Consider the following 22,276-nt stretch of genomic DNA (forward strand, 5'->3'; position numbering starts at 1 on the left):
TACTGATAATGGTGGTAATCAATAGCTCTGTTGCTTGCTATTGCAACAAGTGAATGAGTAACCATTTTACATATCATCAATGTTAAAGTTCAAAGTATTATTAACAGATGGCTAACACAACACTTTCTGCCTTACGGATGTAGATGTTGCATTTATAAAAAGAAAGGAAAGACCCAGTATATCATTAGCAACCAGTCTTTAAGGGAACCAGAAAAATGGACAGGTACCTAAAGAACATTCTTGTTGTATCCTTTGGATTTTTGCTATTATTTACAGCATATGGAGGGCTGCAGAGTTTGCAGGTAAGTGATGATATGTTATCTTGATCATAATAATGGACATACGTACTGTACGTACTGTACATATGCTGCTTTCATATAAATCGAAATAAGATCATCATTAAAAACAACACAAAGATTTATGTGTTAGGTGCAAGTCACAAAAAGGAGCAATTGCACCTTGGCAAAACCATGTCACACTGCAGCTTGCACCTTGGCAAAACCATGTCATACTACAGGGGGGGCATATTTAAAATGTGCAGAGAAATGTATATTTGGGTGAGGTGTGTCTTACTGTAGCTTTATTCTAACTTAAATATGGTTGCTCAGTATTTATTCGCTACATGCCAAAGCAATCAGTGTTTTCCTTGCATGCAAAACAATAAATTAATTTGCAACCTTTGCATTGCAACATGGTTTGTTCCAGAAGCAAATTGCTTGTTTGAATTGCCCCTGACTCTGAATTATGCCCATTATGTTTATTTTATTAATCTGCTCTGGTTTCAGTATTGAGAATTTATAGAATTTGTACCTGCTGTGGGAGATAAGAATGGGATGTAGAAATCCCGACACTAAAAGTCTGACATGGATTAACCCTGCGTCGGGCGCACCTCTGGGACTCCCAAGTTCGGGCGCAGTGCGCCTGACAGGCGCCTGTTATAAAATTGTCATTAGCACCTAATTAACTCAATTCTAACGCTCTTAAAGTGATCAGTGACCTTCATTAGAATGTACAAAGAGAGAATATATGGAAATCTGATTCACAAAACCACACTTATTAACCTTAAAGCAAGTAAAACAAGAAGCGCAGTGTGCCTAAGAGGCCACCCTGGACAAACCTACATATTTCTGCAAAATACCCACAACCTTTGTAATTTTCATTCATAAAATGAGCAAAATACACAAAATTGTGAGAAAATAAACAGAAATGCGTACCTTCAAAAGTCGGACGAGTTCGGGCGCAATGAGCCTGAGAGGCCAGGAAGGTCACTACTGCACGCCACGCAGGTGGCGGGAAAACTGACTAGGGGGGTTTCAAACAGCACCTAGAGATAGGAAGGTACTAGGAGAGGTAGGTCCCTGCGCCCCCATGCGGCGGAGAAGTGAGCGAGAACAGCTTTGTGGCACCTGTCAGGCCAGCTGCGTTCGATGCAGGGTTAAAGATAGGCATCGAAATCCCGACGCCTATCATTAGCCCCACGATGAAATACCGACACCTGGTATACCGAATGAACGTAACGCGGGTATCTTAGGTTGTATCCGCGGGTTAGCTTTAGAAACCCCTGGGTGGACTTTGGGTTAGGTACTCCCCCAGAGAGTTAGGGTTAAGCTAGGGGAAGGGGTGGTTAAAGTTAGACCCCCCTGGCAGGAGGTTAGGGTTAGGCAACCCCCCTGGGAGGGATAGGTTTAGGGTACGAGAAGAGGGTTAGGTTTAGGCACCACTAAGGGAGGGTTAGGGTAGGGAGAGGGGAGAGTTAGGGTACTTACCAACCCTCATCGGGATTTCATACCGTCCGCTGTCGGTTTTTGATCCGACGGCAATTCAGCCGCCGGCATTACATACCGATTCCATAAAAACCACCTATCAGGTTTGCGTAAACTATGTTTTTCCTAGTGAGTATGACAAGGACTTTAAAGCTGATGAATGATGTTTGCATGTATATAGCACAACCACACAGTCAGGTGCATAAATATTGGGACATTGACAGAATTTTCATATTTTGGCCTCTATTCACCACCACAATGGCTTTGAAATTAAACAAACAAGATGTGCTTTAACTGCAGACTTTCAGATTTAATTTGAGGGTAATTACATCCAAATCAGGTGAACGGTGTAGGAATTACAACGGTTTGTATATGTGCCTCCCACTTTTTACGGGGCCAAAAGTAATGGGACTATCAACTCAAAAGCTATTTCATGGACAGGTATGGGCTATTCCCTCGTTATTTCATTATCAATTAAGCAGGTAAAAGGTCTGGACTTGATTCTAGGTGTGACATTTGCATTTGGAATCAGTTGCTGTCGACTCTCAATATGAGATCCAAAGAGCTGTCACTATCAGTGAAGCAAGCCATCATTAGGCTGAAAAATCAAAACAAACCCATCAGAGAGATAGCAAAAACATTAGCTGTGACCAAATCAACTGTTTGGAACATTCTTAAAAAGAAAGAACGCACCGGAGAGATCAGCAACACCAAAAGACCCGGAAGACCACGGAAAACAACTGTGGTGGATGACAGAAGAATTATTTCCCTGGTGAAGAAAAACCCCTTCACAACAGTTGACCAAATCAAGAACACTCTCCAGGAGGTAGGTGTATATGTGTCAAAGTTAACAATCAAGAGAAGACTTCACAAGAGTGAATATAGAGGGTTCACCACAAGATGTAAACCATTGGTGAGCCTCAAAAACAGGAAGACCAGATTAGAGTTTTCCAAACAACATCTAAAAAAGCGATTACAGTTCTGGTACAACATCCTATGGACAGATGAGACAAAGATCAACTTGTACGAGAGTGATGGGAAGAGAAGAGTATGGAGAAGGAAAGGAACTGCTCATGATCCAAAACATACCACCTCATCGGTGAAGCATGGTGGTGGTAGTGTCATGGCGTTGGCATGTATGGCTGCCAATGGAAATGGTTCCCTTGTATTTATTGATGATATGACTGCTGACAAAAGCAGCAGAATGAATTCTGAAGTGTTTTGGGCAATATTATATGCTCATATTCAGTCAAATGCTGCAGAACTCATTGGACGGCGCTTCACAGTGCAGATGGACAATGACCCGAAGCATACTGCAAAAGCAACCAAAGAGTTTTTTAAGGCTAAAAAGTTTAATGTTATGCAATGGCCAAGTCAATCCCCTGACCTGAATCCGATTGAGCATGCATTTCACTTGATGAAGACAAAACTGAAGGGAAAATGCCCAAAGAACAAGCAGGAACTGAAGACATTTGCAGTTGAGGCCTGGCAGAGCATCACCAGGGATGAAACCCAGCGTCTGGTGATATCTATGCGTCCAGACTTCAGGCTGTAATTGCCTGCAAAGTATTTGCAACAAAGTATTAAAAAGTGAAAGTTATATTTAGGATTGTTTAGTTTGTGCCATTACTTTTGCCCCCTTAAAAAGTGTGAGGCACATATAGAAACTGTTGTAATTCCTACACCGTTCACCTGATTTGGATGTAATTACCCTCAAATTAAATCTGAAAGTCTGCAGTTAAAGCACATCTTGTTTGTTTAATTTCAAAGCCATTGTGGTGGTGAATAGAGACAAAAATATGAAAATTCTGTCAATGTCCCAATATTTATGCACTAACTGTATGTTAAGCACTCTGCTATCGACAGTGTTCTATGTAAACCGTACCTTTCATGACTGTGACACGATTACCATGATATTATAGTCCTCATTAGATTCAGATGTCTAATAGTTTCTATCTCAGTTTTCACTATATATAGAAACTTGATTCTAAAATATACTTAGAATAATTTGTTTTTAAATGTTTGCATAGGCTGCTCCATATAATATAATATATAATGTACAGTCACATGTAAAGGAGAAAAAAGGAGAATACATTCCTATAGTGAGGCACTATACATAGTATAGATAGATTGATAGATATAAATAGTGTCTAAATATGGTAGAATGCTTCATTTTTCTTCCTGTGTAAATAGTATATGCATGTATAAAGTATATGTTTAATGGAGAATACACACTTTGTGTGCCAAAACATTTGCTCTTATATAAACACACACTATAGGAAAAATTCTTCTACACAAACACGCAGACATTTTACATTGTTTGTGTCATCTCCCTAGCACATTCTTTCAGTGCTGTCTCGGACACCATATTTACCTTGGAACTCACACCCAGTGCCATAACTAGCCGGACCTGCGCTCTGTGGCAGCCATGCCCCCTGCAAGATGGATTCATGATGTCACACTGAAGGTGTGGGGCTACCAGCGATGGGAAGTACAGCACTGTCCGGAGCATCCTGATGATGCTACAGGAGGCTGTACAGACTGCAGTGTATGGCCCCTTTCCCTGGGCCCGGGCTGGCTCTCTAAGGCCCTACGCACACACCTAGTTAAGAGCCTGCTCACACCATTCCATAAATATAAAATAAATACATGCCAATGATTCTGACCAAACTCTGGTCATGTTTAATACTATATAATCTAATTGAATGCTGATAAAAATAATGTCATTATTTTATTTGCTAAAAATACTTACATTGTCATGTAATGACAGTTGGTATGATCTCTGACCCCTCCTAATATTAAAGTCCTGGTGTGATCCACCTTGAACAAACTGTAGGGTGGGTGTTTTAAAAAGTAAAGTCTCGCTAATCAGTCTCTGGTATGCAAAAACTTTGGACAGTTAGTTCATCCGTATAACAGTGATTAAAGTTGTATTTAAATGGTATGCAGAAAACACTGGTATGTTGTAGCGTAATGTAGAAGATTTCTCCCCTCTCCAACTGGTATCTGGGTCAGTTTACTGCTACTCCACCTCAGAATTCACACAAACAAACCACAGTATCAGGTAATGGTGGCCACTAGTGACCAAAGTCCTGTGGTTTAAATACCTTGTTTGTAATGTCCATTGGGTCCTTGACCCGTTACTTCCGGTTTCGCGATGATCTGAGCGCTCTGTGCCATCCACTAGAGTGCGCTCCGTCTTCCTGTATTGTTGGTGTAGTGCTCATGCTCTGTGGGCTATGTGCAGACAGGTTGATCCATACTGATGTCCCAGTGTGTTGTAATTCGGCAGTGCTGCTAGCATCTAACACCAGTAGTATTGCTGCATGTATAATGTCTCCGCTATGCGGGTGGCCATTTTGGGTGTAATTTTTTTGTATTAGTTATGTCTTAAATGAGCCTCTATGTTCGGTTGCTGCATGGTTTCTGTGTCCTTGGTAGGAAACAGGAACCCTCCTCAATTCCTAAGTCCCTCCATATAGTATTTGATCATAATTGATATATGATCTGTATTTATGGTGATTAGGTTTGGTTTATTCCCTCTAAGTGGTAATACATACTATATTTGTAAGGTGGTTAAATCGGGGGCACTTACACTTGCAGGGGTTAATTGTTGTTCATGAGCCTATTTAGGTTCTGTATCTTTACTATCTCTCAATTTAACTGTGCATATATTAATGAGTCAATGGTGAGATGAAAGGTAAGGGGACACATACATATATGTACCTGTATCCCTATTCATGTGCATGCGTATCCGGCTGTCTGTACCTTTGTATACATGCACACAAATATACATGTAAATGAGTATGTGAAATAAGTGGCCCAGAATTTTTGTGCCTATCTATTTCTGATACATTAATGTATAAATATGTAAGATTAATTATAAAATTAATTAATAATAAAATTAATGATAAGAAGCAGTCATACCCTTTATAGTGACGTGTGGTAAATGTGGTTTAAATGATTGATCTAATTAAAAAATACTCTTTATGGAGTCTATCATTATGATAATCTGCATAGTGTATGGAGCATATGGCTGGATCTCAGCTGATTGTTAGCGTGAGACTTTATTATCTTGTCCGCTGGTCTGGGGCTAATTGTGTCTTATCTCCCTTCCCTGTGTACTAACAAATGAAGTTTAAATCTTCATGATTCTGAGGAGGTGCATGCTTCTAGCCCAGATTCTTGTTCTAATTCAAATTCTCAGTAAAAAGGGGTGATCCTTCCTTTCTCTAATGTTTCGATCTCTATGGATCTATGTTTAGACCTTCAGGCTGGAGGGTCTTCATCTCGAAAATCCATTGACTTTCTACTTGGTCAATTCTACATGAGTGATCCCCCCAATCCAGTTTGGTTCTATTTGTTCCAATCCAGTGAATTTAAGACCATCCGGTTGGCCATTATGTTTGGTTCTAAAGTGATCTGATACACTATGGCCTGTATAGCCTTTTTTAATGTTATTAATGTGTTTGCTCACCCTCACTTTCAACTGTCTTGTTGTTCTCCCTGTATATTGTAATTGGCAAGGGCACTCTAGAACATAGATGATGTTATGCCTAATTGCCTTATGTTCCTAGTTTTATAGGTCTTTCTGGTTCTTATTGCAGTGACCACCTGTGTTGGTGTGGTGCTAGTGTAATTGAGTTGTTTGCATGCCCTGCATCATCCACAGTGATAAAAACCTGATCTTACTGTCTGACCGTCAAGAGTGGATTGTTTCTGATGTTTTTTGTTCCTAATATGGTTCTTCACTAATGTTCTTCCCAAATATGGTGCTTTCTTAATGATGAAATCAGGTGCTGCTGGTAGTAGTGTATGTAGTTTCTCATCCATGTGGAGTAGGGGCCAGTGTTTTTTGAGAATACGTCTTATTTGCAGACTTTGTATATTTTGTTATAAAATAAACCTTGCAGGTTTCTTCCTGTATTGTTTTGTCTTTGTATTCTAATAAGGGACCTCGAGAACCTGTTAGATTTGTTGAAGGCCTTCTCGACCTTGGCCATGTCATAATATTTTTCTTTGAAAAGCTTTTTCAAGTCATTGCCTTGTTCCACAAAATCCTCTATATTAGAGCAGTTTCTCCTAACTCTTGTGAACTGGCTGAGTGGAATGCTGTTAATCCAACTGGGATGATGATTGCTATCAGCCCTGATATAACTATTAACATTGACTGACTTGTAATGTGTTTTTGTATGTATCTCATTATTTTGAATGAAGACGTCCAGGTCTAGAAATTGGACACATTCTTTACTGTACTGTGTGGTGAATATCAGATTATGGTCATTTATATTTATATAGGTCAGAAAAGTTTGTAATGATGATTCACTACCTTGCCAGATAAAGAGCACGTTGTCTATGTTACGTCTCCAGAGAACCAAGTTTGCCCCAAACTCAGTGGTGGACCAGATGTTGTTATCCTCCCAGTGGCTGATGAAGAGGTTTGTGTAGTAGGGGCAAACTTGGTTCCCATAGCTGTACCACATTGTTGTAAATAGAATTCATCCTCAAACCACATGTAATTGTGGGTGAGGATGAACTCTATTCTGCGAAGTATGAAATCGGTTTGCTTGTGTCCTAGTTCTGGATCCTGTTCTAAGAAGTGTTTAACACTTGTCAGACCTTGGGTGCAGTTAATGATAGTGTAAAGCGACGTTACGTCACTTGTTGCTACCCAGCATTCATTGTTCCAATCGATGGTCTGTAGGACATTTAGTACTTGTGTGGTATCCCTCAAATATGATTTCTGAGTCTTCACATGAAATTGTAAGTAATAGTAATATAATAGTAATAGTAATAATAGTAATAGTAATATTGGGATAGTGCTGATGTCATAAAATTAATCCCAGATGTAATGGGCCTTCCTGGTGGGTGTATTGTGTCCATATGTATTTCAGGAGATAATAAAAAAATGGAATTACTGGGTGTTTTGTATTCAAAAATTCAAATTCATGTTTATTCAAAATTCCTATGTCAAAGCCTTCCCTAAGGAGCTTATATAACTCTTCATGACATTGTTTAGTTGGCTCGCCTCTGAGTTTGGTGTATGTGTGGGTGTCCCCTAGAATTCTGGATGCCTCTTGTAAGTAATCTCCTTTGTCGAGTGACACAATCCCCTCCCCCCTTGTTGGCTGTTTTGATGACCAGATTGGTGTTGGTTTTATATACCCTCTCCACGTACATAGTGTATTGCCTAGGTTAGTTTGGACCACAGTGTCCCCTGCCCCCTTACCCACATACAACCACCACACAACAGCACGTTTGGTGGACCAGCTGGACAGCACTGAGACCCGGGTAAGTCATTACATTTACCCACCTTCTGCTCACTAGTGTCCACCATTACCTGATAAAGTGGTTTGTTTGTGTGAATTCTGAGATGGAGTGGCAGTAAACCGACCCAGATACCAGTTGGAGAGGGGAGAAATATTCTACATTACGCTACAGCATTCCAGTGTTTTCTGCATACCATTTAAATACAACTTTAATCACTGTTATATGGATGAACTAACTGTCCAAAGTTTTTGCATACCAGAGACTGATTAGCAAGACTTTACTTTTTTGAACACCCACCCTACAGATTGTTCAAGGTGGATCACACCAGTACTTTATTATTAGTATACGCACATTTCCCTCACACGAGGGAAGCGATTCCACTGCACATATCATCTGCACCACCTACCAATTACAATTACAATTGCAACTCATTAGAATAGTACTTCAAAGCGCTGACACCATACTCCATTCCCTATTGTTATTTAAGGAAAGTTGGGATACATTCCCAGTGTACAGCAGCTAGAGGTACTAAGAATAATCCTATACCTATAAACAACAAATTACCCCTCCTAATATTAATTTATATGCCAATTGAAATAAAGGAATCCTAGGTATTTGGTATTACTGGTGACATTTTAATATCTACATAATGCTTAATCAAGGAATACATGTAAAGAAATCAGGAAACATTAAAATTGCAATGGAGAGCATGTAATTACATTTGAGAAGCTACTTTGCAATGTACCATGCTATCATAAATGACTACCAGTCAGGGCCGGCTCCAGCCCTAGCGGTGCCGTGTGCACCGAAATACCCATACGCCCTATCTCTTGTGCACGGTGAAGCCGCTCGTGAACCAAAAAGGGGTGTGGCCTACTTAACATAGGGAATGCCCCCTAAATGATGCTATTTGGGGGTGGGCCCATATGGCAAGCCTCCCATTTAACGTCAGGCTGGGGGTGAGCCCAGCTCTAAATCGTTAGCTGGGCTGCCCCCAGCTCTCTCCCTGCACTGAATGGATGCCGCGGAACTGTCCCGGTGAAATCGGGAAAGGCTGGGAGGGGTGTGCCCTCTATGAGGTGGTGCCCCTGTTCGACCACACTGGTCAAACATGCCTCGAGCCTACCCTGCTACCAGTGACTAACAATGAGCAGTATGATAATGCCCTAATCTTTGAACATTAGGTAAGTTAAAATAGATGTCTGTACCTTGATGCAAACACTTTCATTGTATGCAAGCTAACTAAGCTACACAATCTGCACTGCAGTCTGTTCAATGTTTATATTTCAATATTCAGTATTTAAAATTTCAATATATATATATATTTATTAAATTCATGTATAATATTTATTTTAATCTTATTGAACTGTTTTCAATAAATCTTTTTATAATAAAGCCATAATTTTCACAATTATTGAACATTTATTTTCATTTTCAGAGTAGCCTAAATATTGATGGCGGCCTTGGCGTGGCTTCACTGAGTATCATCTATGGGGCTCTTATTATTTCTTCCATGTTCATTCCACCAATTATGATTAAGAAAATTGGCTGCAAATGGACAATTGTTATCTCGATGTGCTGTTATATCACATATTCTCTTGGAAATTTCTACCCTAGCTGGTACAGTATTTTTATTTTATCACATTTAGCTACATTTCATAAAATATGCAATTAAGGGGGAATTCAATTAGACATGGTAATTTACAGCACAGTAATTGATCCTCTGGGGCTATCCAATTCCCCCAAAGTTAGTCCAGCCACAGCTTTTATCTGGGTTTTTTTTTCGGAACTTCAGCAGGTTCCGAAAAAAAAAAAAAATGCAATAACAGCCCATTCTCATGATCGCGAAACTGAAAACACATAAAAAGAGTGAATTTTTTTTGCCTTAAAAATTATAGGGGCTAATTGAATTCCCCCTTAAAGTAGCTTAAAAAGTTGGTTATTTTTGTTTAGTTTTTGGCAGACAGAGCCCAATAGCACTATAGGTGCCATCAAGCTATTTGTGGTTTCTCAAGTGCCAACATGCTCTGACAGCCATTTAGTTTGGGCATGACTGGGCTTGCTGGGACCTGTAGTGGGACAGTACTGGTAGGTTTCTGGCATTTTTCAGGGCAAACATACACTGGAAAATTGCTGGAATCACTAACGTGTATTATCGTGTTACCATATAACAACCTTCATAAATACAACGTAACTTAACTTATAAAAATAAAGACACAGACAACAGTGTTGGCGTTTAACCATTTTGTCAAATTTATTTTTGACAAGTCTTTACATTTTTGACTATAAGTTAATACTATTAATGGTGACGGTACAAAAAAGAATGCACAGGACAATAACAACCAAACAGCTCAAACAAATACACACACACAAGCCAAGCATTGGTGATCAACCCTCCTTTACCTTCAACCACCTGTCCAGGTGGTATAGCCATCTCCTGTCCAGGACAATTGGCTGTCGCCTTACTCCACTTTAATGAGAGCGCACCCACTAAGCCTAACTATTAACATATAATAACTCCACGTGTCGTTCTTTTCCGCAACCACCCACCAACCATAAGACATTCGACAAACGAAAACAAAAAGGGAGAGAGGGTGGAAAAAACTGGAACAAAGAGACAGAGAGCCTGATTCAGACCCGGTCGCAAGCGCTGAGCGCTCGCAACCGGGTCGATGGTGGCCCAGAGCACATGCGCACGACGGAGCCAGCTCCGTCGTGCGCATGCGCGAGACCCGGACAGCGACGGGCAATCCGTCAATCCGGGTCTCGCACCAAAGGAGGCGTGCTGTCGATGTTGAGTGACAGCACACCCCCTTTGGTGGGCTGGTCGGGAGGGTGGCTGCCCAGACGGAGGCGTTTCCATGGGAATGCCTACCGTTTGGGGGTGGCCCCACTGACATCACAAGTGATGTCAGGGGGAGAGCTTTCGGCTCTGTTTGAGCCGAAAGCTCTCTGGGGCTTGCGGCCACAAGGGTCTCGTCGCAAGCCTGATGGTCGCGATGGTCTTGACCATCGCAACCATCATCCTGGCCACTCGCATTAGCTGTGGGTGGCAACCCACAGCAATGCGAGCGGCCAGGAGGCCGCTCCATAAACAAAAAAAAGATGCCCTGATTCAGAGCGGGCCCTCTGTCAGAGCGTCCGGCTCTGAATCAGGGCCAGATTTACATACATCACTACATTAAATACTCCTAGACCACTCCCCATGAAACATTCATTGGCTGCATACGATCAGCTAAACTTGAAGGGGCAATAGCCAACACGTTATTAAACTGGCAACACTCAAAACACTTGTGGTTTAATGTCCCTCATGCTTAAATGTCAGTCTTTGAGCTTTCTTTTCACTGCAACCACATACAGTACACTCGACTCACTTGTTACTAGAGACATTATACTACAACAATATTTTACAAACTGTTTGAGGTTTTACTTTAACTGCTGTCAGTGCTAATTATTTCAGTGCATTTTCTTAATAAGTATGATCTATAATTAACCAGTTCTTGTTTATATATATATATATATATATATATATATATATATATATATATATATATATATATATATATATATATTCTGTTTTCTGGGAGGTTGCAGTTCTCCCCTAGGTGGCACTGTGGCAGCTGCAGGATAATTGTAGCTCCATTACTAAACATTGCACATGTTTTTGTTGTTGCTCTGTATTGTCATTTAAGCACAGTATTGTGAGTGTTATATCAGACGGGATGCAGTCATTACATCGACATTTCCACTGTTGACAATCATAAAGTCAACACCACAAAGTTATGTTGACATTGTTGATGTTTTACCGACAGTGTTGAAATGTCATCATGGAACATGAGCATGTCTACATATACAGATGGCAGCATGTTCACAATGTTGACATGTGAAATGTCGACATTCTGCATGGACCAGAGGATTAGCGCTAGGCTGTGACAGTGGAGGGTTAGGGTTCAGACCAGCCACTAGGTATAGGATTAGCGATATTCACAGGCGAAACTGCCTCAAAAACATCAAAAACAGGAGGAAGTAACAGTCAGTTGACAGCCACCCAGAGGACACTGCTGGAGCCGCCAGAACCACAGAAAGAGGTAACTCACAGCTGAACCACTAGAAATGTTTTGTTGACATTTCACTGATATCAACACGATAATGTCCTTGTGGTCAATGTTAACATACCAAGCATGTTGATATGCTTCATGTCGACATTAGGACCGTATCGACATTATGAATATTGACAAAATATACCAAACTTATATCAGACCCTTGTTTTAAGTGTAATATATTGTGTACTAGGAATTTTTGCAGCTCTTTAATACAGTTTCACTCACTTTTTTGTGGCAGGCGATGTTATTTTGTCACTGAAGACAAGGTTGTCAAAAACACACTATTTCCAAAGTTCAAGCCCCCTTTGCCATTCACACTATTATCACAAACTCAGTAGTACAATACATACTTAATTGCCTGCATACTAGTATACATTACAGGCCATATTACCTGGTGACTTATCTACAGCCATGGCCAAAAGTTTTGAGAATGACACAAGTATTGGTTTTCACAAAGTTTGCTGCTTCAGTGTCTTTAGACCTTTGTGTCAGATGTTACTATGGTATACTGAAGTAAAATTATAAGCATTTCATAAGTGTCAAAGGCTTTTATTGACAATTACATTAAGTTTATGGAAAGAGTCAATATTTGCAGTGTTCACCCTTCTTTTTCAAGACCTCTGCAATTTGCCCTGGCATGCTGTCAATCAAATTCTGGGCCACATACTGACTGATAGCCGCCCATTCTTGCCTTTTCAATGCTTGGAGTTGTCAGAATTTGTGGGTTTTTGTTTGTCCACCCGCCTCTTGAGGATTGACCACAAGTTCTCAATTGGTTTAAGGTCTGGGGAGTTTCCTGGCCATGGACTCAAAATGTTGATGTTTTGTTCCCCAAGCCACTTAGTTATCACTTTTTCCTTATGGCAAGGTGCTCCATCATGCTGGATAAGGCATTGTTCATCACCAAACTGTTCTTAAAAAGTTGGGAGAAGTTGCTCCTGGAGGATGTTTTGGTACCATTCTTTATTCATGGCTGTGTCCTTAGGCAAAATTATAATTGAGCCCACTCCCTGTTACAAGTCATGGTCATGACTTGACCCTTTCTGACAGCTTTGCCAGGCAGGATGGGGTTACTCCTGTGCTCCTGTTGCTCCTGTTGCTAGGCGGTCGGCACACCTCAGGAAGTGATGTCTCATCCACAGGTGCAGCTTGATTAAGTGCTGCAGCCTATTTATACTCACTGAACTATTGCACCTGTGCCAACCATAGTGTGTTTCTGGATTTCATCAGCTTAGCTGCATGGACAGCTTTTGTTCTCTCCATGATATTGCTTCCATTCAGCTTCCCAGCCAACACCAAGCAGCTCCCGGGCTGCCATCATCCTCCAAACGGCTTCCTAGCTGCATCTAGCAGCTCCCGTGCTGCTATCAATCTCCAAACAGCTTCCTAGTCACATCTAGCAGCTCTCGTGCTGCCAACATTCACCATACGGCTTCCTAACTGCACCAAGTAGCTCCCGTGCTACCACCATTCTTCATTCGGCTTCTTAGCCACTCCAAGCAGCTCCTGTGCGCAACATCGGTACCATCGCTGCAACATCGGCACACTTGCCGCACCATCATCTCTCAAAGCCATTTTCATACCTTAGACTGTTTATCTACAGCAATTTCCACAACATCAGCTTTCAAAGCCATTTGCTAACCCTAGACTGTTTATTTACGGCTATTGCTACACCATCGGCACCATCACCACAACATCGGCACATTTGTCGCACCATCAGCTCTCAAAGTCATTTCCAAACTGTAGACTGTTTATCTATGGCTATTGCCACAACATCGGCACCATCGCTGCAACATCGGCGCAATTGCCGCACCTTCAGTATCATTGCCATATCATCGATGCAATTGCCAACTCATCAGAACCACTAACTGTATCAGCTCTAACTGTAAACTTCATCTCTTGAATTCCCTTGTACTTCCATGTGAGCCTCTACTACCCCAAGCATAAGTCTAGGTGGCCGCCTATGTACCAGTGAACGTATCATAGTTCTAAGGGAACCACGGGCAGTTGTTATTGGTGAAGATCTCGCTAGCCGGGTTCTAGGGGTCTCACATGGAGCAGGCAGTGGGATTCATAACACTCCCTTGGCTGAGAAGCATCCCCACATATGAATGGTCTCAGGATGCTTTACTGTTGGCATGACACAGGACATAGACTTTGGAGGATGGCCTGGTGTCAAGAAGGCAGCAAAGAAGCCACTTCTCTAAAGAAAAAACATCAGGGACTGCTGAGGACTGGGGTAAAGTTATATTCTCTGATGAATCCCCTTTCAGATTGTTTGGGGCATCTAGAAAAACGCTTGTCCGGAGAAGGAAAGGTGAGCGCTACCATCAGTCCTGTGTCATGCCAACAGTAAAACATCCTGAGACCAGAGTGGGCCCTAGGCATACACAAGTTAGGCAAATGCCTAGGGGCATGTATTCCAAGCCTAGAGCCAACTCAGCTTGACAGCGAGCAATGATGGGACCGGGACAGGCAGATGCACCTCTGCTCTTGCTGTCCTAATGCGATCGGAGCTCTCACCTCAGCTCTGATTGGGCGGCAGCTCATACAGCTGGCAGCAGCGGGACTGGGGAGCAGAGACAGCGGGCAGTAACAAAAATTGCCACTGGAGGAGGTCCTCCTGCTATAGACCTTTGCGGAGTCCAGTAGCCTGGGCCTGTCTGCAGGGAGGAAAACAGGGGGGTGGGAGCACCAATGCTCTTGCTGACACAGGACACTAAAATGTCTAGTTACAGCTCTGTGGATGAGGATTGAAATGGGTGAGGGGTGATGGATGTTGCTGGCTGCTGCTGTGATCTGTACTTATAGTTGATTGGTGCTGTGCTTGGAGAGCGGTGCTGGGTCAGAGGCATAACTAGCGATGGTGCTAGGGGCACCACCCACAATCTTGCCTAGGGAATCAAATTGGTTAGGGCCAGCTCTGCCTGAGACCATTCATGTGTGGGGTTGCTTCAGTATGGATCGCTATTGCGATCGCAGTAGCGATTACGCACGCAGTCTCACTGCGATAATATGCTAATGATTTAAATCGCAATGCCATTGCAGCCTAACATAAGGATGCCCACTTTATCTTACACACATCTGTAATACTTTGCAAGTCAACAAAACCATCGGTAACATCGAGTATAATCGGAGCCTTACGCACACTTTTACAAGGTCTGACCTTACTCAGGAATTGCTAACCTCATCGCACGCAGGAAAAGCCCAAGCTGCATATGGCATCGCAATGGCAAATTTATGCATGCCTCTGCAACAGCGTTCAAAAGCACTGGCACGCCTGCGTTTCACTGACCACCACCACCCCGTCACTACCCTCAAACGGTACTTCCTGTCAATCACTTTGCGATGGGCCTGCGTAGCCACTGTGATCACAGTCCCAATCACAGTGGAGTCTTCGCGCATGCGCACTGTGATTGTTATTATCATTTATTTATATGGCACCACATGTGTTCCACAGCACCTTACTAAGTACATAAACAGATAGGTGACCATTGATTTACAGTACAATACAATATAATAGAATACAATACAATGCAGAAGAAGGACATGGATAATATATATTGCTACATTAGCAACCATAACACCCACATAAGCAGCAGAGCATAAGCAACCAAGTGTTAGGTGCCCTAGTGAGGAGTAAGAAGTAAATGAAAGTAAAATAGGGAGAAGCACAAGAGGGTAGAGGACCCTGCTTGTAAGAGCTTACATTATAAAAGGGAGGGGCAGACAAACAGGTGTGACACAGAAGGGGCAGATGGGGAGGAAGGAACATGTAGCAGCAAGTTAGGATGAGAGCTGGAAGGCCTTAATGAAGTAGTGGGTCTTGAGAGCCCGCTTGCCGATTGTAGAGAGGTGGAGAGTCTGATGGGGAGAGGGAGAGAGTTCCAAAGGTGGGAAGCAGCACAGGCAAATCTTGGAAGGCTGGAGTGGGAGGAAGTAATCAGTAGGCATTAGTTGAGCGAAGAGGGTGGACAGGAGAGTTTAGGGAGATGAGATTAGAGATGTAATGGGAGAAGATTGGGTGAGGGCTTTGAAAGTGAGTGTGAGAACCTTGAATTGGGTTCTGAAAGGGAAGGGGAGCCAATGGAGGGCTTGTAGGAGAGGGGAAGCAGATGTAGAGCGTTTGGAGAAGAAGATGAGCTGAGCAGCAGCATTGAGGACAGACTGGAGATGAGAGAGATGGGTTGCATACGTATGCGCAGAATGCAACAAGCGGCCAATTGCATGCACAATTGCAGTTGAGATCGGTAATGGCTCAGGCCCCATACAGTATTTGCTGTTGCAGACTGCATTACAGACCGCATTTCCTGGTAGCTAATGTACTTTACAGATTACAGTGCCTCATGGCCAGCATACAACACAGTTTACATTAACTAGTGACATAATAGACAACATTACCTGGTGACCAATCTACATTATCGCCCACATTACCTGGTGGCCAATTTACATTACAGATCACATTACCTGGTGGCCAGTGTACATTACGGATCACATTACCTGTGGCCAATGTACATTACAGATCACATTATCTGGTAGGCAGTGTACATTACAGACCATACCACCTGGTAGATAGTGTACATTATAGACCACATGACCTGGTAGGCATTGAATTTGCAGGTTTGCCCTATGTATTTCCCTCAGTCACCTTTGTGTTGGACTGAGGTTTCTGATTTCCCCTTCTGATTCCCCTGATCCGTTAACTAACATTTTCACCTGTAGTTGTATAAATTAAGTACTCGGGCCATTCATCAAGAAGATAAAGCAGGAGATATCACAGATATCTCCTGCTTACCTTCCTCTGAAGGAATGGCCCACTGTCCCCCATACATTAGTATGGGGACAGAATTCATCCAGAGCTTGAGAGAGGGAATATTCACCATCTTCAGATGGCGAGTGATTCCAGTTGTGGATCGCGACCCGCTCCTTCCCTATGGGAAGGAGTCCCAGATTGTGAAGTAAGATCCTTTTGGATCCCTCTGCCCCTGTCCAGCTCCTTCCACTGGATGTCGGGGCTCTAGTGCGCATGCCTGTAGGTCATGGAGTAGTGAAGAGATTCACTGCTCCAAAAGGAGCAGTGAAACCTCTCTCGGGCCAGCTGATTTTCGGATCAGCTGTCACAACACTGGAGCAATGATGAATTGCTCCAGATTCCGCGGCGAGTTAGAATGTTAATTATTGGGGACCCCAATAATTAACATCATGAACAGACCCTTAAATCATTAATACCCCCAATCCAGCTCTGTCTGTGTGTCCTTAACCTTCTAGCCAAATAAAAAAAATGTATACTCCCCCTATATTTACACCATACATGCCTACCCTCCCGATTCGGCCGGAAGCCTCCCGAAAATCGGGTGCCACTCCCGGCCCCCCGGAAAGGCAAGCAAGCCTCCCAGCCCCAGCGAGCCGGCTGTATAAACCTCGGCAGTGGGGGGGGCGTTGACGCGATTCGCACTGAATCGCGCTGGTTATTTTTTCTGAAAACTGAGCACAACTAAACTTCCTTGATCTGAGTGAATCCGAGCAGTGGCTCGGGTGTTACCGCTTTGCTCGGAATCCAAATTAGGTTTTGGATTCTATATAAGTGTGGTTATTCGGGTGCCATTTCACACTGACTCTACTCTATGCTAACGTGTCCAGTGGCTGCTGTGCTGTGTCCATCCTCTCCACCTCCAGTGGCTGCTGCTGTGCTGTGTCCACTCCAGTCTGTCAGAACTGGGGACTCTGGATTGCTCAGATGAGGACCCAGTACCTGCTCTCTGGCGGTACGGGAGGTCTGCAATAAGGATGGTCTGATATAAGACCTCCTAATAAATGGTATACACCAGGATAGCAATATCATGTAATAGCACAGGGACCAAGACAGGATTATGGTAGACACTGGAGTATGGATCAGACTTGGAGAATATATTGATGAAGGAATGGGTCAGACTTGGAGCATATACTAACACTAGAATGGAAGAGTCTTTGGAGCATATACTGATGTTGAAATGGATCAGAGTTGAGAAATACACTGGAGCCGGACTGGGACAGGATTTGAAGAAATACAACGGAGCCAAGTTTGTCAAAGACAAGCATAACCAGCATGGGAGCTGAAGTCAGGAGCATGTATTAGCAACGAAGACCAGGCACTGATTGCCAACAGGAGGCAACCTTTATACCTTGTGACTCACAGGTACTAGCTGATGCTGTCAGGTGGCCGCTGACCTGGTTACCCATTGGAGCCATTGCGGTCAGCTGACCAGGATCAACATGGAGGCGCCCAGTGTCAGGGGCCGGCAAGAACGTCGTTGGAACTCTGAGCCCCTTGAGACCACCAGCACACCGAGGACCCTCCAGTGACACACCTATCCGGACAGGACCTGCCATGACAGCGCTCAGTACCTGGAGCTGGTGGGATCGCTGCCGGCTCTCCGGACCCCTGAGATCACCATCAAGCCGAGGACCCACCAGCAGCACCCTCTGTAAGACCCCAGGCTGGGACCCTCTCCAGGACAGAGCAGCACAACCCTAAGGGGAAGCATGGTTCATGCCATAGCCCCTGTGTCACATGGCTGCTGCCGTGTCCATCCACTTCCTGTGTCCAGTGGCTGCTGTGCTGCAGTGTACATTCTCTTCACCTCCTTTTGGCTGCTGCTGTGCTGTGTGCTACAAATATGCAGCAGCTTACACACTAGTGACCACATTTTAAATCCTGTTCATTTATTTATAAACACTCACATGATCACATACACTAAACTTCGGAAATAACGGTACAAGCTTTGTGGATACCTCTATAATTACACTCTGACACTAAGGGGTAAGTTTACTAAAGTGAGAGTTTTTAGAAGTGAGTTTTAAAAGTGATGTTGCCCATAGCAACCAATCAGATTCTAGCTATTATCTTCTCGGAGGTGCTAGTTAAATGTTAAGTAGAATCTGATTGGTTGCTAGGGGCAACATCACTTCTAAAAACACTCACTTTAGTAAATTTACCTCTAAGGTTCGTATTCGATTAGTTTAGCATCCGCGGAAAAGTTTCACCTATCGAACTTTCCACCGACATCGCGTATTTTGGATGCGGAAACTTATCATGCGCATCCCCGTTATTTACTGTATTCAATTCCAAAACAAGCGAAAACAGCAAGCGAAGAAATTCAGAACAGGCGGAGAGTGGTGTCAGAATTGGGGAAATCAGCCTGAACCCCCAAAAAAGATGCACTAACATTGGGGAACAATGTAGATGTGTAGGAATAGCCCTAACAAAACTTTTTGGGGTACTTAAATTGTTTCAATAGCTTTTTATTAGCGTCTTTGCACAGATGGTGAAGAATGTCAATAAGCAGTATTTTTTAGTGAAAATAAGTAGTCCTGTCAAATTTGGGGTACTTGAAAATAGGTACTTGCATATTTTAATGTCTCTAAACTGAACTTTTAGTAAAAGTGAAATTCCTCCTGTATACAAGCACCTGCAATCCCAAAATCACTTGGCCCCTTCTTAGAGCACCCCGAGAACCTTATTTCGCTAGTTTTTGAAGTTTTCCCCCCACTTTTTTAATTTTTGCCCAAAATTTCAAAGGCGTTTTTTGGGGTGTCCCTGTTTTTCCCCTCTTTTTTGGAGTGAATTGTCCTTTGGGGGGGTGGTTTCCCAACATCTGCACCGCAAAATATAGATTTTGCACTTTTTTCTCCTGCTATTCTGTGGAGAAAAAGTATCGCCTATTTCAGTGCATTGCCTTTCTGCATCGGTGAAAACGGGATGGAATTGAATACGGAGTTAAAAAAAAGTTAAAATAATCGCAAAAAAACACGTGAAAACAGCTTTTCACTTCTAATTGAATTTGGCCCTATGTAGTGAATGCTAAAAAATTTATAAATTCACTGCATATAAACATATAGACGTGTATATGTACATCAGAGATGGGATTCAGGAGAAATAGATCAGTGACATAGTGTTCATATCCACGGCAGAAGAGCAAGTTGGACTACCAAACATGAACTAAGCTCCGATTCTAGAAGAAACCCCAACTTTTGTAATAATATATCAGACCCAGGGTACTTACGATAAAAGATGGAATAAAAATAGACTAGAGGAACAAAAACTTCACCATCAAGACAGAGGGCCTGATTCAGAGCCGAACGCTCTGACCAGAGCACTCGCTCTGAATCAGGGCCCTCCTCCATGAAAATGGAGCGTCCTCCTGGATGCTCGCATAGCTGTGGGTGACCACCCACAGCTTATGCGAGCATCCATGATGATGGTCACGATGGTCAAGACCATCGCGACCATCGGGCTTGCGACGGAGACCCTGCGGTAGGGTCTCGCTGCCGTAAGCCCTGGAGTGATTTTGGCTCTATCAGAGCCCAAATCACTCCCACTGACATCACTAGTGATGTCAGTGGGGCCGGCCTCCGTCATGCGCCTGCGCAGTGGGGCAAAATCGACCCGCTTGCGAGCGTCCTGCGCTCGTGAGCGGGTCTGAATGACCCCCAGAGTTGGATCACAGGCGATGGAAAATAGATTCATCCACGATAGGAAAAACATCCTTCAAAAAAAAGAGAATACCCACTGAAAGATTTTCCTAACAAAGAAGCTTTCATCACCAGGGAGAAATTACCAACAAGCCGAGATCGATACATTGGTAGGAACCTTAAAGAACCGCATCAGCGATAAAACAGAACTAAAGAAACTCTCCAGTGAAGAAGAAATAGAAGAGTTGGATGGGGCCGAGAACTACCTCAAAACTTTTTTAGAGTTAGTCCAAAACAGCAGCTCTTTCTCTATCATGGGAGCAATCCCAAAATCATCAAAAATCATTCAAGAACACGGCAAAACAAAAAGAAGAATCTCCACGTCAAGCTACGAACAAAGGCTAAACAAAAAGAGGAAAAAAAGAAAGGCAACAAAGAAACAACTATGCAATGCATTTTCAACATAAACAACTATGGGGCATATTCAATTAGACGCGAAAAGTTGGAAAGGTTTCTACTGGCATGCTTTTCGCTGACTTTGCGTGTTTTGGAGGCGAAAACTTTTCGTGTGCGGCCCTGCTTTTTGCCTTATTCAATTCCAAGAAAAACGTGACCAGGCGAAACGCAAACAGGTTAAAAGTGCTGTCAGATTTGGGGAATTCAGCCTTACACCCCCCAAAAGATGCTTTAACATTGGGGATCAATGTAGTTGCCCCCGAATAGCCCTACTGAAGCTACTTCAGTAGCTGGATAAGTACCTATTGCAGAACATTACTAGAATGGCTTTAAAAGGAGAGGTCATAATCATGGGAGACTTTAATTTACCTCATGTAAACTGGGAAGTGTCTGCTGCAAGTTCCTCTAGAAGTAGCCACTTTCTAAATTCCCTTCAGGGAGCATCTCTCAAACAATTGGTGAGGGAGCCCACTTGCAAAAATGCTATTCTGGACTTGATACTAGCAAACTGTGACAGAATATCGGATATAAATGTGGGTGAGAACCTAGGATCCAGTGATCACCAAGCAGTATGGTTTAGTATAAAGACAGGGTTCAATTCTTGCCATACACAAATAAAAGTGTTAGATTTTAGGAAGGATGACTTTGCAGAGATGGAAAGATGTGTTACTGAGTCAGTGGCAGATTGGAGGAACTTGGAAGGAGTGCAGGAGAGGTGGGTAAAAATAAAAAATACAATATTGAAGGCTACAGACCTTTGTATTAAAACTTAAAAGGGTTAGGAAAGCACCAGGAAAAGGAAACCAGTGTGGTTTACAAAACAGGTATCAAATAGTGTGAAATTAAAAAAGATGGCTTTTAGGAAATATAAGCAGACTCAAAATAATAACGACAAAGATGCGTATCTTGCCAGAAGGAAGGAGGCTAAGAAGGTGATTAAAAGTGCAAAGGCAGAAGCTGAGGAGAAACTGGCCCAGTCAGTAGACAAAGGGTGCAAAACTTTTTTTAAGTATATAAGTGAAAGGAGGAAGTCAAATGGAGGAATAATAAGACTTAAGACAGAGAGTGAGTACATGATCGAGGGAGACAAAGAAATAGCAGATCATCTAAATAATGATTTTTGTTCAGTATTCACTACAGAAAAAGAGGGGAAGGGTCCACAGTTAAGTTGCAGAGGCATTCATAAAAATGAAGTACATGAAATTTCATTTACAGAGGAGATGGTCCTAACAG

The 22,276-nt window shown here is 42.8% G+C and overlaps 1 protein-coding gene across 1 annotated transcript in view; it reads left to right on the forward strand.

Annotated features, from left to right (window-relative positions):
• The first annotated feature begins 215 nt into the window (after positions 1 to 215).
• LOC148503968 (N-acetylglucosamine transporter UNC93A-like) overlaps positions 216 to 22,276 on the forward strand; it is a 93,757-nt gene continuing 71,696 nt past the window's right edge. Inside the window, exons 1-2 of the mRNA XM_088448945.1 lie at positions 216 to 302; positions 9,472 to 9,653. Coding sequence (XP_088305071.1) covers positions 216 to 302; positions 9,472 to 9,653 — 269 coding nt within the window. The remainder of the gene's footprint in view (positions 303 to 9,471; positions 9,654 to 22,276) is intronic.

This window comes from Taudactylus pleione, unplaced genomic scaffold, assembly GCF_031769625.1.
Source record: "Taudactylus pleione unplaced genomic scaffold, aTauple2 ptg000473l, whole genome shotgun sequence".
Lineage (NCBI taxonomy): Eukaryota > Metazoa > Chordata > Amphibia > Anura > Myobatrachidae > Taudactylus > Taudactylus pleione.